Source organism: Excalfactoria chinensis, chromosome 24 (assembly GCF_039878825.1).
Source record: "Excalfactoria chinensis isolate bCotChi1 chromosome 24, bCotChi1.hap2, whole genome shotgun sequence".
NCBI lineage: Eukaryota > Metazoa > Chordata > Aves > Galliformes > Phasianidae > Excalfactoria > Excalfactoria chinensis.
The window spans coordinates 629,825-646,452 of record NC_092848.1 but is presented as its reverse complement, the minus strand read 5'-3'; the positions used below and the strand labels follow the sequence as shown (position 1 = coordinate 646,452).

General features: G+C 45.6%; 3 protein-coding genes across 4 annotated transcripts; all 3 read right to left on the bottom strand.

The window, feature by feature from the left end:
* Positions 1-12: 12 nt before the first annotated feature.
* KRT222 (keratin 222) lies at positions 13-4,317 on the bottom strand. 2 transcript variants are annotated; one of them, XM_072356478.1, is made up of 6 exons: positions 4,011-4,317; positions 2,617-2,745; positions 2,141-2,361; positions 1,897-1,970; positions 1,629-1,734; positions 13-1,072 (listed from the first exon to the last, which is right to left on the bottom strand). In XM_072356478.1, exons 2-6 carry the CDS (start codon positions 2,719-2,721, stop codon positions 862-864), a joined length of 717 nt encoding a protein of 238 aa, XP_072212579.1. In that variant the 5' UTR covers positions 2,722-2,745; positions 4,011-4,317; the 3' UTR covers positions 13-861. The 2 variants fall into 2 exon arrangements, with proteins under 2 accessions (XP_072212579.1, XP_072212580.1); XM_072356479.1 differs by having other exon boundaries at positions 179-1,072; positions 4,093-4,203.
* A 2,867-nt stretch (positions 4,318-7,184) lies between these two features.
* On the bottom strand, positions 7,185-10,636 carry LOC140262214 (keratin, type I cytoskeletal 12-like). The gene is made up of 8 exons (XM_072356403.1): positions 10,022-10,636; positions 9,604-9,686; positions 9,238-9,394; positions 8,898-9,059; positions 8,679-8,804; positions 8,083-8,300; positions 7,742-7,824; positions 7,185-7,424 (listed from the first exon to the last, which is right to left on the bottom strand). The coding sequence occupies exons 1-8, from the start codon at positions 10,634-10,636 to the stop codon at positions 7,327-7,329; spliced, it is 1,542 nt and encodes a 513-aa protein (XP_072212504.1). The 3' UTR covers positions 7,185-7,326.
* Positions 10,637-11,905: 1,269 nt separating this feature from the next.
* KRT20 (keratin 20) lies at positions 11,906-15,727 on the bottom strand. The gene is made up of 8 exons (XM_072356404.1): positions 15,243-15,727; positions 14,926-15,008; positions 14,573-14,729; positions 14,233-14,394; positions 14,025-14,150; positions 13,654-13,874; positions 12,724-12,764; positions 11,906-12,340 (listed from the first exon to the last, which is right to left on the bottom strand). The coding sequence occupies exons 1-8, from the start codon at positions 15,663-15,665 to the stop codon at positions 12,243-12,245; spliced, it is 1,311 nt and encodes a 436-aa protein (XP_072212505.1). The 5' UTR covers positions 15,666-15,727; the 3' UTR covers positions 11,906-12,242.
* Between the last annotated feature and the right edge of the window lie 901 nt (positions 15,728-16,628).

Here is a 16,628-nt window from a genome sequence, read left to right as displayed (position 1 = left end):
CGGACACGCGAATCCGGTTTATCGTTTTATTGTCGTTCTGCGGTTGGTTCGGTCCGTCCGTACCCGTTTAAAGTGCCTCGAAGCGGTTAGAACTTAGTTTAAATTCAAGTATCGTCAAACATACAGAGTACAGCGCACGGGAAAAGCTGCATAGTGGGAATGCCAGGAGAGGCCGTTACATTCAGGATGCCGACTACAAACACCGGGTCAGCGTTAAGGTAATGAACGATAATTAGCTTTATACAGGAGATAGAGCCCCTGTCTGTCCGCAGGGGGGGCTGATTTTAGGGGTCACCTCCTTAAATCCACATGAACAAACGTCCTTCCTCTGTTTGTTTGTGTGACGTTTGTCCCGTGCTCTCATGGAGCATATTGGGGTCCCATGTTGGGGTCCCATGTTGGGGTCCCATGTTGGGGTCCCATGTTGGGGTCCCATGTTGGGGTTCCATGTTGGGGTCCCATGTTGGGGTCCCATGTCGGGGTCCCATGTCGGGGTTCCGTTTCTGTCTGTGCACAGATGCAGGATCACCAGCTCTACTCAGTGGTGGCTCCGGGGGCACTTAATGCTCATGGCATTGGTGGGAATGAAATAGTGGTTCTCCTTCCCAGAGGGAGAAACGAGTTCTCTTGCCGAAGTATAAAGGTAGAGTTGAATTCTTTCACTATTTGGAGCAGTACTACAAAACAGCAGGAAGGAGAGAATTGTGGCCCGTACCCGGAGTATAAAACTGGTAAAGTCGGGCTTCCCGGGGTCTGACTGCTGCTCTTCTCCCCTTCATTGGAGACACACGGGCGTTGTGCTGTACCGGGTGCGGATCCACAGCAGTGGCAGGAGGAGGCACTGTCCTGCTGTGCTGTGCGCTATGGTTTGATGGAGGGGATGCTGCACGACCGCCTCATCACCAGCCTGACCTCGATGGCTGGCAGCGCTTTCTGGCTGTGTCTGCATCCTTCCTCGGCCGCCGCCAGGTGCAGGTCAAAGCGCAGCGAAACAGATTTCTTCCTTAAGCGCGGGTTGTCCTTGAAGAAAGAGCCTTCCCATTGCTTAATGACTTCATCCACTTTTTCTGTCCTGAAACAGTAAAGCAAATGTGTTTGGATGCTTTGGGCGCTGTGTAACCTCCAGAGTGGCAGGAAAAAGAAAAGGAGGTGATGCAACGCCAGCAAAGTCAATCAAGATGAATAAAACATCCCAACCCTCAGCTGTCCCCTGAGCAGCCAGGCTCTCCTTCCCCCTGCAGTAATCAGCAAATCGTGGGGCTTTCCCAGTATGAGTTGGAGCAGCCAGACCTGAAATTCTGTGCCTAAAGATGCCCGGGGGGACTTTGCAGACACAGTATGGGCTCTTTTACTTTCAGCCTTAACTAAGTGTATTATTGCATTTCTGTCAAGAATGGAACTATTAGAGGCAGTGTTGTGATATTGCTAGCTCAGGAAGCAAGTGCTAATAAAGAGATCTTTAATATTTAATTTATTGTTAAAACACACCATTCAATATAACTGGAACTACCAGTGCTACTCTGGAGCTTCCTGGCTGTGTGGGTACGAAGGAAAGGAAAAATCAGAGAGTGAAGTGCAATGCCCAAGATTCACATTTAAACGTTTTCTTAGATTTATGCTTATCTTACTTTATAGTGCCGTGAGCTTCAGCACTTTGCTTCATAATATTGCCATCTAGGATTGCTTGTTTTGTCATCAACTCCATCTTCTCAGTTTCATGCTTCTTTACATCATCTGTAAAAGAAAATCCAGATGTACCATGCATGTAGGTGGGGAGGTGGTGGCACACGGCCGGGGCTTTTCTCTTCCATCTGTACAGAAGCTCGTTCTGCAATACCCCACAGATATGAAGCTGCGTTGAGGCCATGAGCCCCAGGGGGCAGTGAGTGCACCCACCTGCAGGCAGCGTGAAGGCGGTCGTGCTGGGGTTGGCCTTCCTGCCCTTCTGCTCGGGTATGGAGCAGCGGTACCTGCAACAACAAACAGCTTCACCTGCACCTCATGGTACTGAATTGCTTTCATCCATCACTTGTTTGACAGGCAGCTATGGGCAGTTTATAAATAGGAGGAGTATGAGAAGTTCTGTTTGGCTCTAGTAACCATTAGGATTTCTTTTATTAGTGCCAGGTGGAGCAGGTACCTGTTCTCCTCTCGCTCCAGCAGGCTGCGGTACGTTGCTATCTCCTCCTCCAGTTTCATCCTGGTGTTCAGCAGGATTTCGTGCTCTCGCAGCTGTTTCTCGATGCCTCTCCTCACTTCCTGCAGGTCTTTCTCTAAACACTCAATCTCTGCCTCCAGGTTCTGTAGCTGCACGTGGTACTGCTGTTCTGTGGCACGCAGCGAGCGCTCCAAACCCTTTTCCTGTTGAATTTAATTCCTTTTAAGACTTGAAAGGTGTACATACTTTTCATTAACAGTCAGACAACGTATTTTTATATCAGGTCCTCTAAGAATATTATTTAAGAACAATAGTACAGTTTTTAAGGTAAAAGACCTTTTTAAGGCTGAGATATTTTCCAGTAAAATCTGTAGTAATTTAAGGGGATGGTGTTGTATTAGGCATCATGCAGCCCTGTGTTATTTTCCCCAGGCCTGGCTGCTGGTTTTGGTGCTTACCACAGCGTGCAGGGATTCGATCTCGCTCTGCATGTGATGCCACTGCCGCCGGGCTTCGCTCAGCTCTGCTCTGGCTGCCTGCAACGCTTCTGCATCTTTGTCCATTCTTTTAATTGGAGCTGCTTCTTGCTGCAGGGGACACAGAACCAGATAATATAAAAGTATTTACACAGAGGAAACAAAGCAGACACATAAACATCTCTTATTAGGATTTTTTTAGATTCTCGTAGACTTATTAGAGCTAACAGCGACAAGTTGGCATTTTATGTACTGTGTAATGAGGAAGTCCTTATCCTGCTGTGCATGGGAAGAAGTTGGCTGTCTGCAGCCCTAATGTTTGTTGTAGAGGAATTCCAGTGCAAACCAAACCGCTGGACTTATCCCACATCCAACCCCAGAGCACGTGGGCTTGGCTTCGTGCAGGCAGAGGAACTGCAGTCACTTCCCATCTTGGGATGGTCTTTGCTTGTAATGTACTTTTTACATTTGTTTCAAAGAACAGCTTTATAGGAAGGGATGCATGAATATATTACAGTTGACAGTAGCTGTCTTGCCTGAGCAGATCACTATTTGAGGGCAAGCAACTCTTCATTACCTGAGTAGCATCTCTGTCCGAATCTACAACTTCTTGTCCCTTAAGAACAGGTCAATGAAGATTTGCATAGAATGGGAAGGAAATGCTTGTCCCCATGTCTGCATGCTGCACAGTTACTATGACACGGCTGTAGTGCCGCTTTGGGCTGCTTTGTGCCACGGGCCGGGCTGGAACAGGGCTCCAGCAGGCACTGCAGCAGCACTGTGAGCAGTGCTTCAACACAGAATGCCTGCAGTCCCTCTTCTGCAGCACTACTGGGTGACAGCAGGTCTGATTTGCAGATGGAGCCTCTTGGCATTTGGTGCCCGTAACTTGGTTTGCTGTGTCAAGGTCTTTAGGTTTTAGAGATGTTTTTGTATATAAATCTAAACCAGCAGCGCTGCGTGTTGGTAACATGTCATGAATCTGTATGGAAGAACAAATTACATTTGCTGAAAAGTATGACAGTTTTACTGTAAGCATTAGGAAACAGGCCCTGAAAAGGTAGAGGTTTCTTTAATATAGGTGCAAAAAGCTGTAAGGCTTTCTTTAGATAAATGGCTTCCTTACATTGCCTTTGATTTTCGAGATGCTCTTTTGCTGTGGGGTATCAGAGGTGCTGGGGGCTGCCGTGGTTCGGCTCTTATGGCAGTGCAGCCCAGCAGTGTCACTGTGAGGTACAGAGCATCCGGGCGGGCCGCATCCTGTTAGTTCATCCCATAAACAAAACCTTTCCTTTATCTTCCAGTCCGAATATTACTGCAGTAAAACCAAAATCCCGTCCCCCAAAATATGCTGCATCGAAAAGAAAATACCGTACCTCATAGAGGCTGAGGGAGGAGCTGCATAGACAAGGGCTGTCTGCTTCCTCTGGAAGGTGTCTGTCTGCATGAAGTCATTACCCGGGTCCTTGCTGAGACGGCGCTCCTTATCTGATTTCTGGTGTCGGGCGTTTCATACTTTGCCCCGCCGCCCCCGAGGAGCCGGGCCGCTTCCATCCCCCTCCCATGCTCCCCTTTGGTGCCCGGCCTCGCTGGGGAGGGGGGGGGCTCTGCAGAGCCTGCGGCGGGAGGAGGCAGAGCAGCGGCGGCTCTTAAAGCCGCAGAGCTTCGGTTCTGGGCACGCACTGGAGCCGGGGCTTGCGGTCCGTCCGGCAGGTGTCTGGTAACCCGACATCGATGCTTCAGCAGCAGCTGAAATCGGGATGCCCAGGTTGTGTGTGACAGTGGGTGCATACAATGTGTCAATGTCTTTGTTACATTGTAAGTTAGGGGCTTTTATAACCTCGAAGTGCGTGAGGTTAGGAGATACAGAGCAAGGTACAAAATTACAGCTGCTCAGAATGAGAGCACAAGGGCAAAGGGAGGGAACAGCTTCCCAGCAGCGTACTTGCAGTGGTGGTGATGTGGCTGGGGGGCTTGCTTTCCCCATTGCCACATGGAGGGTGGAAAGTAAAGGCAGTCTGTCCTGCTTTCTACAAATAATCTGTTTCCTGGCCTGTTTGAACTGCTGAATAGTTACAGTCTCAATGATCATGTATGGTAAGAACTTCCCTGAGCTTTTTGAAGTTTGCTCAGTAATGGGATATTTAGTAAGAATTCAGATTCCAGTAAGAAAACGAACCCACAAAACAATGTATTTTAGACTCCATCAGTGAAATGAGGGGGAAAAGGCAGCAATCTTACAAGATGCTCCTTTGAAGAAGTCAAAGCCTTGTTCCACTTCAAAGTCTCCTTGTGTGCATAAGGCCTCCTTGTTCCTGACTCTGTTTGCTGGCACACGTGAAAGGATCCTGTGGAGTGCTTTGATTTTTCTGAGCTGGTTGTTCTCCAGCTGACCCAGGCAGGAATGAGAAGGTTTTGTTGTCCAGTGTTTTTTCCACAGCTGTCTTAAACATTCTACTTTTACTTCATTCTAAAAACAAATATTGTCGATTTTTTCACTGATCCACGTCCATGACACAAACATAAGATTTTTTAGCTTAGGAGAGTATAAACAGGGAAGGAAGAGCACATGATGTGTGCTTTTCTTCTTTCTGATTTTCATCACAGTAGCGATCCTTTGCAGCTGAACTGCAGCTCCGTGGGGCTCCGAATGTCTTCTGCTTCCACCAGGCAGTGGAGGCTGCCTGCTACTCAGAAATGTTTGTTTGAAGTGCAGGACAGAGGTCTGCAGGGATGTTGGACTTGCTCCCAACAAACCAAATACTGTGCATCAAAAAGTGTCAAGAGCTGAAATGTTGATCATGTTTCTGAAAGCTTTAAAACAATAAATGAGCACTAATGCTTTGTTTTTCCTTCCCTTTTTCCAGGTGTAAGGAGAACATCTGGCTGTGACATTGCTGCCACTCGAAGTAAGACTGAAGGTACCTTATTTTCAATAGCTTTTATGTCATTTTGGCTCCTAGCAACTTTCAGTGCCTGTATTTTATTATGTTGGATTTCTGCAGTTTAAAAACCAATTGCCAGTTCTTTGGATTCTGTGCTAATGTCGCTGTGACTGCAGACTCCTTTGGTTCACCATTGGTGACAAGGCAGACCATAAATGGAGTGGTCTCTAGTAATCATAAACGATTCTCATTTATCTTTTGGATCATAATATTAAGTGCAGGATGAATCCGGGTGTAGCAAACTGCGCGATTCCATGGGAGAAATCTGGATTTGTGCAAAAATGTGTCTGAAATTTTGAACTTTGGGAATCCCCAAAGATTCACAGCAGCCACAGCCACATTCCTTGGCACAGGTGTATTATTTCGTACTTCTTCATGTGCAACTGTGTGGAAAATGCATAATCTTTGGAAGAGGAATATGAAAGAAACACATTTTTCTCTTTGAAATTGAGATGTTCTCCATCATGTGTTTCCCATTTTTACCTCTTCATACTGACATGTATGGAACAATCTTCTAATTCACTTCTTTGTGGCATTTATCAAGGTGACTTTCATGTTACTGAGTTTCAGATGCTGTGATTCTAGTGTGCTGATTTCGTTGTTTGATGGTTGTTTTTATTATCCTGGCTTTTGCTTGTTCCAAGCAGGAAGCCGAAGCAGTGCTCGTATTGGGTTTGCAGAGTGTGAAACAGAAGCACAGTATAATATCTGTGCTGCCATTGGATTTTAGTTTGGGTCAAATGTTGAAGGGATGTGATAGAACGTGCAGAACCTTTGTATTCTGGAGACACAATGAAATACTTACAGGAGGCTGTAGCATGTTCTCTTATCTGAGAGTCATACAAAATTGGCCAGCCTTTTGACTCATGCACAGATATGGAGGTGTGGGTTGTTGGGGAGTGTATTCAGGTTCATGGTGTTGTTCTGAGTGACAGATGGTTTCAAATAGCTCATGGATGGATGACCTGAAGTCAGTCCTGGGGAGGTTTCGAAGCAGAAAATGGTGCTCCCACCTGGTGGCGCTCTGGAACATCTCTGCGGGTTTGTGGCGTGCTTAGAAACCAGGGCAGCCCTTCTGCCGTGCTGCAACAGCCTCTGTTCTGTTCTGTTAGCAGGAAGTTCTCTTTGTCCTTTACATGGCTGTAAATTGATAGCTTTATTTTTTTGGGTATCCGTTATTCCTTTAATCCTATGTTTAACAAGTTTTTTTTCTATCATATTCTTGTTCTAAAGTTGGATTAATGCTTCTATGTGGGGAGCACAATGCTGTGGATATGGTATGTGGTGAAGCAAAATACCCAACAGAGTGGAATATGTGGCTCAGGAGTCACAGCCCTCAGTGGTGACGCAAGGAATGAAAGGAGATGAATATCTTAAAGCTTGCTGAGTCCTCTTTTATTAGTCAAGAAATTTGGAAAATGTGGTTAAAACAGCAGAAATGTTTTATCTGTTAATTACTCAAAAATATAGAAAGGCATCTTTGATTGAATGTGCGCACAGTATTTCTAGTAACTGAACAAAGACGTGATGATAGTTAAAGAACACCAAGAAAATAATGCAGGTAATACCAATGGATTGGAGAGTGTATTGCCAGGCTGCTGGGAATGAAAACATGTTCTGCTCCATGTCAAAGAATCTTAGCAAAAAGCCAATCTACTTTTTTTACTTCATACAAAAGAACAAATTTATGCTTCTGCTTGGAAAGGAACATGGAAAGAACGGATACGCTGCGATCTCAGGTTGTGCCTTATATCTTCTCTTCCACTTCCTTCACGTGGGATGCAACGACTTTTCCATCCACCACTTCCTCAACGATCGTTTTGATCTTTCTGGTTTTGGTGGGATCTGAGCATCACAAAAGACACAAAGCAGACATTTATCCTCTTGTTACAACACCTTACATGAACAGCTGCGTCCTTATTCCTTTGGAATTAGTTACTTGCTACGAAGAACTGTGACATAAGTAAACAGAATGGCATGCATTACTTTAAAACTTTGGAAACAATTCTGAATGGGTACTTGATAATTCTATATCTGGTAGTTATGCAGGTTATGTAAAGCAGTGGTGTATGGGAACACATTAATAGTTACCTGAATTGTAATGGTCAAGGGCTATTATAGCCGATGTAAAACAAAGCTTTATTTGGTTGAGTTCTGCCTACCCTGAGAAGAATCCAGTGACTGTGTCTGTGACTTGGGCCCCGTCAAAGATGAGCTTTCAAATACAACTCCCTGTCCGCCACTCCTGAAAATGAAGCAGAGACATGCAGTGCTGCAGTGTTTGCCACGTTGAGGAGAGCTCGTGTTATTTCCTCTTCATGTTGGCATTCATAGATTAATTAAATACTGTGCAGAATTCAAGATGAGCCAAGTATTTGGAATCTGCCCATCTGCCTTGCGTGTCTTTTGCTGAGCGTGGCACTTGTTTATAACAGTATCCTGGAGAGGCAATTGTTACTGAAAATAAAACAAAGAAGATAGTGTATATTCCTTTTTCCCTTACACAAACTCGCCGTCCAGCAGGCGGCGGTAGGTTTCGATCTCCATTTCCAGGCGAGACTTGATGTCTAGAAGCTGCTGATACTCCGCGCTCTGGCGTTCCATGTCAGCCCTGACCTGCAGCAGCTGAGACTCCAGGTTCCCAATCTGAAGCTGCATTTGCGAGAGCTGAGCGCAGTAACCTCCTTCCGTTTCTGCTAAGGTGTCTTCAAGGGATTTTTTCTGTGTAGGAAAGATACGGAGTAAATGGCTGACTGAGGAAGGAGGGTTCTTTACAAATACAAAAGCAAGAGAATCGGTGTAATGGGAGTAAGCATAGCCTCATTGTTCAGAGCCATTTGTTTTCTTCTTGAAATGCTGGTTTGTTAATTGGCTTTTGCTACTTCACTGAATGGGGCCATGAAAGTTCATTTGCTTTATAAGGAGCTACTTGGAATCCAGTTGCATATATATATGACTGTTATTTAAGAACTTAAAAAATGCAGAATTTAATAGGAAATAAACACAAACCTTCGATCCTGTAGAAAAGTATAAGATCAAAAAAGGGATGGTAAGTTGGAGAAGGTTCTCTGTCTAATTAGCAGTTTCCCTTTCACGTACCATGGCAAGCTGAGATTGTAGCTCAATTTCCAGGTTCTGAAGAGTCCGTTTCAGATCAGTGATCTCGCTTTTTCCTGACTGAAGCTGCTCAGTATTGGTGGAAATCTCCCTTTTCAGCTCCCCACTCTGAAATGGCAAGGAGGAAGAGTGTTATTTCTTTGTTCTGGGCACTTACATCTGCACAGGTTGGGCTGAGTTTTCCATCTGTGAGGTTGTTACTTTTTCATTGAACCACGCTTCAGCCTCTTTACGGTTTTGCTCAGCAATCACTTCGTATTGTCCCCTCATGTCATTCAGAAGCTTGGTGAGGTCGATTCCTGGGGCAGCATCCATTTCAACGCTGACTTGGCCAACTGCGCTGCTCTGGAGACCCTGGAGCTCCTGGAAAGGTTTGAAGCAAAAATTATCTCAATGAAAGGCAAAATACTTCTACCAGAAGTACTTCTCCCATTTCCTCTATGGTTTTAATTGGCGCGTTTTTGTAGCAACTTTCACTTTGAGGGAACTGTTCCATCCACTCTGACTGAAATAAGTGTCAGTATTTATTTCTTATATTTACCTCTTCATGATTCTTCTTGAGATAAGCCAGTTCTTCATTCAGGCTTTCAATCTGCATCTCCAGATCAGCTCTTGTCAAGGTCAGCTCATCCAGAACTCTGCGCAGACCGTTGATGTCAGCCTCCACGCTCTGGCGAAGAGCCACTTCATTCTCATATCTGAAAAATAAGTAATGAAATGTCCTTTTAATGTGGCTTATGTGGTCAGATGCGTTCTGTCACTCTACTCATACAGCTTTTGCTATGAAATCTTAATGCACAAAATTCTCATGGTATTAGTAGTTCTGTTAACATATTCTGCAATGAAAGAGATTTACAAGTACTAAGAACGGCTAGTGGGAGGTTTTGCAATACTGAGGGATACTTACTTCAGCCTGAAGTCATCAGCAGCCAGTCTGGCGTTATCAACCTGCAGAATGATTCTTGCATTGTCGATAGTCGCGTTGATAATCTGGAACACAGGCACCGACCGCAGAGTGATTTTACAGCCCAATGGCTTTGCAACTCAGTACAGCTTCTTGCATAAATCGTATTCTAAATGTGTGTGTAATAAAAGTAACTTCTTAGAGCATTGCATAATTAACTGTGAAAGTATACAGGACAGATTTCCAGCCTCGGCAAGTTGTATTGTGAAAAATTCTACACATGATTGCAGTGCAAAGTGACAGGATGATTACAGGCATCCATCGTGTGCTCCTGGTTTCTGATAGGAATTTGTTCCTTGTCTCTGGATGTGAAACAACGAGTTACAGACACAGAGATGCATGAAGTACATAGCTTTGCTACCTTGTTTCGAAGATCCTCAATTATTGGGTAATATTTACTGTAGTCGTTCCCGGATCCCAGAACAGCAGCTCCAGGCCCATTTTTCTCATACCACTCTCGGATTTTGCGTTCCAGCTCCGTGTTGGCATCTTCCAGGGACCGCACTTTGTCCAGATAAGCGGCCAGGCGGTCATTGAGGTTCTGCATCGTTTCTTTCTTAGAGCCAGAAAGAAGGCCGCCATCCCCACCGCCACCAATGCCAAATCCACCTCCAAAACCAGCAGCTGCGCCGCTGCCAAAGCCACCTCCAAAAATGGTGCCTGAACCGCTCCCAAAACTGCTTCCTAAACCTCCACCAAAGCCGCTGCCTGAGCCGCTTCCATAGCTGCCTCCTGAGCTGCTAACAAAGCTTCCCCCAAAGCCGCTGCCTACGCTGTTCCCAAAGCCCCCGCTGAAGCCAGAGCCAAGCAGAGAAGCAGCACCGAACCCTCCGGCAGATCCACCACCAAACCCGAGGCCGCTGCCACCAAAGCTGCCTCCAATGCTACTGCCGGACATCCTCAGGGGTCCCCCGCCAAGGCCGCTCCGAGAGGAGAACTGCCGGGATCCCGCACTGCTGCGCACTGACAGGGCCATGGTGCTCCACAGGGCTGGGCTGTTCTGCTGGGCAGGCACAGAGTGGGGCCAGTCGGGGAACTGGGATCCCTTTATATGGGGGCTGCTGCTGTAGTCACCGCCTCCTAACAGAGCGCTGAATTCTATCTCTCTCTCTCCCCCTCTTTCAAATTTAGGGAGGAGAGAAGCAGTTTAGTGAGTCCGGACCCAACTAAATGATACGTGCAAATCTAAATTAGCCGTGGGAGCAGAAATCTGGCACCCTCCAGGTGTGTGCTGTATGAGGAGAAATGGGTGGAGTGGAGCTAAGACACCATGATAATGTTTTGCCATGTGCAACAGAGCGCAAATTTCTTTTCGCATTTAAATCCATCTGAAATAATTTTTTTGTCATTACATATTCATTGCTTTCTTGGTTTGGGGCTATTATTATAGAATTATGCTTAAGTAAGTACAACGATCCCTTTCATGTTATATCCCAGCATGCGTGTCAAAAGTGTTTCTATTCACAGTGCTTTTCTGGTACAAACCTGTGGCAGATCAGTGTTCTCTAGGCGTTAAGTAACAACCTGGAGAGGTGATCAGAAGAGACATGCAGGCAGGCGGTGATTTGTGGGTCTGTCAGGAAAATGATAATGTTCTTAATATACTGACCATGATTTGTAGTGCCTTTTGTCACTGAAATACTTGTGTCGGATGCTGGAACCAACATTCCTATTGCAGCATAATTGTCAGTCGCAGCTCTGGAGGGTTAGAAGCTTTGAGCTGGAATCTCTTCAAAATCAATATGCTTCTATTTCTAAGTTGTTTTGAAAAACAAAGAATTGATTTTCCTTTGTCCTGGCTTAATTATATCACTGGATTTGTCAACTGAAATGTACTCCTCTTTAATTAACGCACAGCCAGGAGCACGGGTGTGGTTTCTGCAGAGGGTGGGGGGTGGCAAACTGTATTAAGAACAGTAGATCAAAAGTTTAAGTGAGGCATTTACGTAGAAATGGATTGATAGCCCGATATCAGTGACTCAGGGCTGAGAGAGCAAAGAATAATTTCCCTTGGCAGCTGTTTACGAGCAGTAAATAATGCAGAGGACAGGTGAGATTTCGATAAGAAGCACCATCTCCTTGGGCTGCAGGGCTCAGCAGATGTGTGCAGCAGTGACTGAGAAGGGCCTGGCAGACGCAGTACTCTTCTAATTGAGAACCAATGGGCACTTTGTGCTATTGGTGATCGGATATCTTTGGCAATACAGAAATCCCCAGAGATGGACAATTAATGAGAAGGCTTCTTCAGTTTCACATTTTAATTTATTATGAAATGGAAATTTATTATGAAATAGAAATCACGTTTATTGAAGTGAGTCTCCAGTTCACCGCAGTGATAGTTCACGTTCAGAATAGATGCATTGACATTTTTGAATGTAAATCTACATGTTCTGCCGTGTAAGGCAAAAATGATTGTTTTTATTAATAAAATGAATAAACACACACACAAAGATGACAAACTGGATTGTCTGGGATTTGAGAATCTGGCTTTTTTTCAACCATTGCTGATTTCAGGGAGAATTATATTGGTTTCCTTATGAAGTTTAATGGTCATTTTGGTGCTCTCCCTCCGTTGGTGCTGCTCACATCTTCTCCTCAATCTCCTTAACCTGAGAGGACACGACTTTGCCATCAACCACCTCTTCAACAATTGTCTTGATCTTCTTAATTTTACTTGATTCTGGTAATGAAATTGAACAGCAAATTAATAAAAATGAAGTGTGCATTGACAGTGTGTGCACTTTGTTTAGGAGCCCAATCTCTGTGCGGTCAGTGGAGAGAAGCAGACACCTCTGAAAGCCTTCGGAAAGGCATCCCATAACTTTGCCATCCATCTGGCCCTTTGAGAAGTCTGTGGTTTTACCTCTGGCACCCGGGTTACTTACATAAAGCAGGGCTTGTATAATCCCTGGAGGTTACCTGTTCATACAGTTGATTGTTTTCTTGTTTTAAGATTTCACTGGTTGATTATTTGCTCTGAAAGTTCACTTTTTAAGATCAGCCCGCTTAAGTCCATAACATTTAAACAGGAAGCCATCAAAAGTACATGCTTGAGCAACATACCTTTTTCAAGTTCGTTTGTAAGTACCTCCTCTTGGACAAGCCTGTTCAGATTGTAAACAGAAAAATGTTATTATGCCTGACATAGTGAAGAAACAGCCTGGAATGTTTTCTGCACCTTTAATCAAAGCAGGTATATTTCCTTTCATCGAGACTTTAGTTCAGCCCTTGTCACATCTTTAGGTGAGTTTTCAGTACTAAAGTAAATGTTGTTAAGCGTCGGCTATAGGTGCAATTCACCTGCAGACTGATTTCTGCAGCGTTACAGCTTCAGCTCAGGGGGATTTGCCCAGCCTGGTTCCTGAGCCAGAACTGCTGCACGGGGGGGACCTTTGGGGGAAGCAGAGCTCTCTGCTTGTGCTGCTCTGCGCTCTTTCACAGACCTCTGTGCACTGCAGGCAGTAAGTGTCAGCTCATTTGCACCTCCTACGTATTTAAGTGGCTCAGCTACTGGCGGCAGAAGTACAGCAGGATGGAATCTTGCACGGGCTCCCAGACTTGCCATAGACTGCAGGAGGAGGTCAGTGTGCGCTCACTGAGTGCCTTGCTCTGATGTGGTCAGGTACTCGTGCTGCCAAAAGCAGTTGAAAATAATGTGCCCCGAGTTTCTGTCATTACAGTTATGGAGAAGTTTATCTAAAACGGCATCACTTTTATTCATGGAGTGTGGGCGGCTGTCAAGCTACTCAATTCAAGAAGAGTAACAGTGTGTACCCGTGCAGAGGGTGGCACAGACTGGTTTGAACACTGCAGCAGCCTCTGAAGGAGCACAGACTGCAGCTTGTTTGGAGCCTACAGCTGAGAGCCGTGCAGCGGGCAGACTTTTTTCCTTCAGAAACCAGTTGCCAATAGGCAGATTGTTTCTATCTGAGAATTCAGAGAGCATTTGCACTGCTGTCAGTGGTGTGAAGCTGCCAGAGCCCCTTTCCTCACCTGACGTCCTCTCCTTCCAGCAGACGTCGGTACGTGGCGATCTCCATCTCCAGGCGAGTCTTGATGTCCAGCAGGAGGCTGTACTCCGTGTTCTGCCCCTCCATGTCGGCCCGCAGTTGCCTCAGCTGAGCCTCTAACCTGGCAATTGTTTCCTGGATTTGAGCCAGCTGAAAACTGTAACGTGCTTCAGTTTCAGCCAGGGTGTCTTCCAGAGTCTTCTTCTACAGTTGGTGAAAAAGAACAGAGGTTTATTGTTCAAGAGGAGACATTTTGTCCTTAAAATTACATTTTGAGATATGTCTCATTTTGTGTTTATCTCTATAATCATCTTCTAAACACGGACCTTATTTCAAGAGCTGTTTATTACTCACCATGTTCAGATGGGTCTGTATTTCCAGCTCCAGGCTCTGGCAGATCTGTCTCCGATCTGTGACCTCCCTCCTTTGTTCTTGCAGCTGCTCTACATTGATAGCTACTTCCTGGTTCAGTGCTTCTGTCTGAAATATGGAAATGGAAGGACTGTGAGCTGTGACCAGACATGACAGAGGCTCTCGCTGATGTTGAAGCAATTGACCTTACTTGCTTTTCAAATCGTTCTTTGGCTTCTTGGCGGTTCTTTTCTGCCATTTCTTCATACTGCCGTCTCATGTTTTCCATGATACTGGCAAGATCAACACCTGGAGCAGCATCCACCTCCACGTTAACCGAGCCGCCCACTTGTTTGCGCAGCCTGTCAACCTCCTACAACATCGAGCACTGCGTTAGCATCAGCTGAAGTGAACTTTCAGGCCCAAATATTGGGCAGAAGTTCAAAAACTCAGAAACGGAACAACTCTTAATTCTTAAATTTAACTCTTAAATTGAATTCGTAAATGCCTCTGACAGAAAAGAAATGATGACACTGATCTGCTGCTCTCACCTCCTCGTGGTTCTTCTTAAGAAAAATGATTTCTTCATTCACGCTTTCAATCTGGGACTCCAGATCTGACTTCGTTAAGGTCAGGTCGTCAAGGACTCGCATCAGCCCATTGATGTCACTCTCAACACTTTGCCTGAGCAGGAGCTCATTTTCATACCTGTAAAACAAGGCTTCTTTCGCCACCATAGAAGTGCAGCAGTTTGACAGAAATATCAAATCAATAACTTCTACAGCCCGAGGCCTGTTTGTTTTTACTGAGCTCTGTGGTTTACTTCTCAGCTTTGATACTAATAACGAGATGTTATCCTGAATAACTGGAACATGAAGGAGTGCAGGTAGTGCGTGGAACTTACTTCAGTCTGAAATCATCAGCAGCCAGCTTGGCATTGTCAATCTGCAGGACAAGCTTTGCATTTTCCAACTGTGCAGCACTGATCTAAAAAGGAAAGGTTGGCAAGGGATGAAGCAGAGGTAGTGCAGCTCGCAAAGGACACTGAGCGAGTCTTAAACATTAGAAGGACTGTCAATGATTTGTGTCCGGCCAGAATTAAGCATTTCCTGTTCCCAGGTGAGACAGATCCTATTTGAAACAGCAGCTTTTCCACAGTAGATTATTACCTTCCCCAAAGCTTCAGTTCATGTTTTTATAGATGGCTGTAGGAGATCTTACCTTGTTTTGGAGATCCTCGATTGTTTGAAAGTATGAGCTGTAGTCACTCCTTATGCCTACTGTATTCTTCTCGTGCCACTCCTTGATCTGCTTTTCAAGCACGGAGTTTGCTTTCTCCAGAGAGCGCACCCTCTCCAGATAGGCAGCCAAGCGGTCATTTAGGTTTTGCATGGTTGATTTCTCATTGCCAGCGAACAGCAGGTCATTATCAGAAATGTTGGAGGTGAAGGCACCGCTGGAGCTCTGCCTGCGGATGGTGCTGCTGGAGATGCGGGTGCCATAGCCGCCAGCCCCACCATAGACACTGGGCGCCTGGATCCTCTGCACGGCCATGCTCCGGACTGACAGAGCGCTGCTGCTGGGCGCCGTGCCCTGCAAGCGGGCAGCTGTACCCAGCTGGAAGCTTTGTGTGGAGAATGACATCGTGCCTCCTGCTAAGGTGAAGCGGCTGACTGTACAGCGAGCAGTTGGAGCAAAGTGCTGTGTGCTCCGTAAACCTTATATTGTCTTTGGAAGAGGAAGCACGGTGGTTGTAAACCCCACCTCTCTTGACGCATACTGTAATTGGTGTCAGCACAAATAGCATGCAGGACATTGTCCCCACACTCTGTAGTGCAAAGGGTTTTTAATCTCTCCATCTGCGTTTGAAAAAACTGCTCGGGAAATTTGGCTTTCTTCGTTTTTATTTTGAATGAAAGATAAAACACAAACGAGCTGCTGAATCATTTATTGCAGCCTATCCAGCCTATCTCTATAGAGCCATTGTCGAACAAACCCCGTGTGTGGTTTATGAAATTAAAATGAGTTGACCGTATGTGACAAGAGACCTTAAATATTTATATCTCAATCGAGTCTACATTGCTGCTGTGTGAGCCATCGTCTGGGCCTGAGGATGGTGTAGGAAGGTCTTGAAATGGTTAGAAAGGTGGCATTTGTATCTACCGCCTTAATTCATTCTACAGTAAGCACAGAACAGTAACCTTAGTGTTGTCAAAACGAGTGGTGTAGTTTGCTTTCATTGAATGTACACTGTTCAGTGATAGAAAGGCCTTAGAAGTTGAACTGGGCTGCAGTGTGGTTGAGATAAGGCAGAAAATGTATTGCTGTGTGAGCAGGCAAAGCCGTAAGGATATCGGAACCACCTGGATGGCTCCCTTTATTTTACATGTGAGATGCTGATGTCCATAGAGTGATAGTGCTGAGACCAAGCTTCCAGCACAGTTAGCTCCAAGCCCTCCTGCCTGGCTGAAGGGAAAGCCCTGGCAACGTGCTCAGCACCTTGTGCCCTCTGGCTGCGCTGCCTTTGACAGGAAATCAGCTACCTCTGTTCAGCACACAAAGAAACCCAAGCAGCTGTGTTTTGTAGTTCCTCCAGCTGCAGTGTAT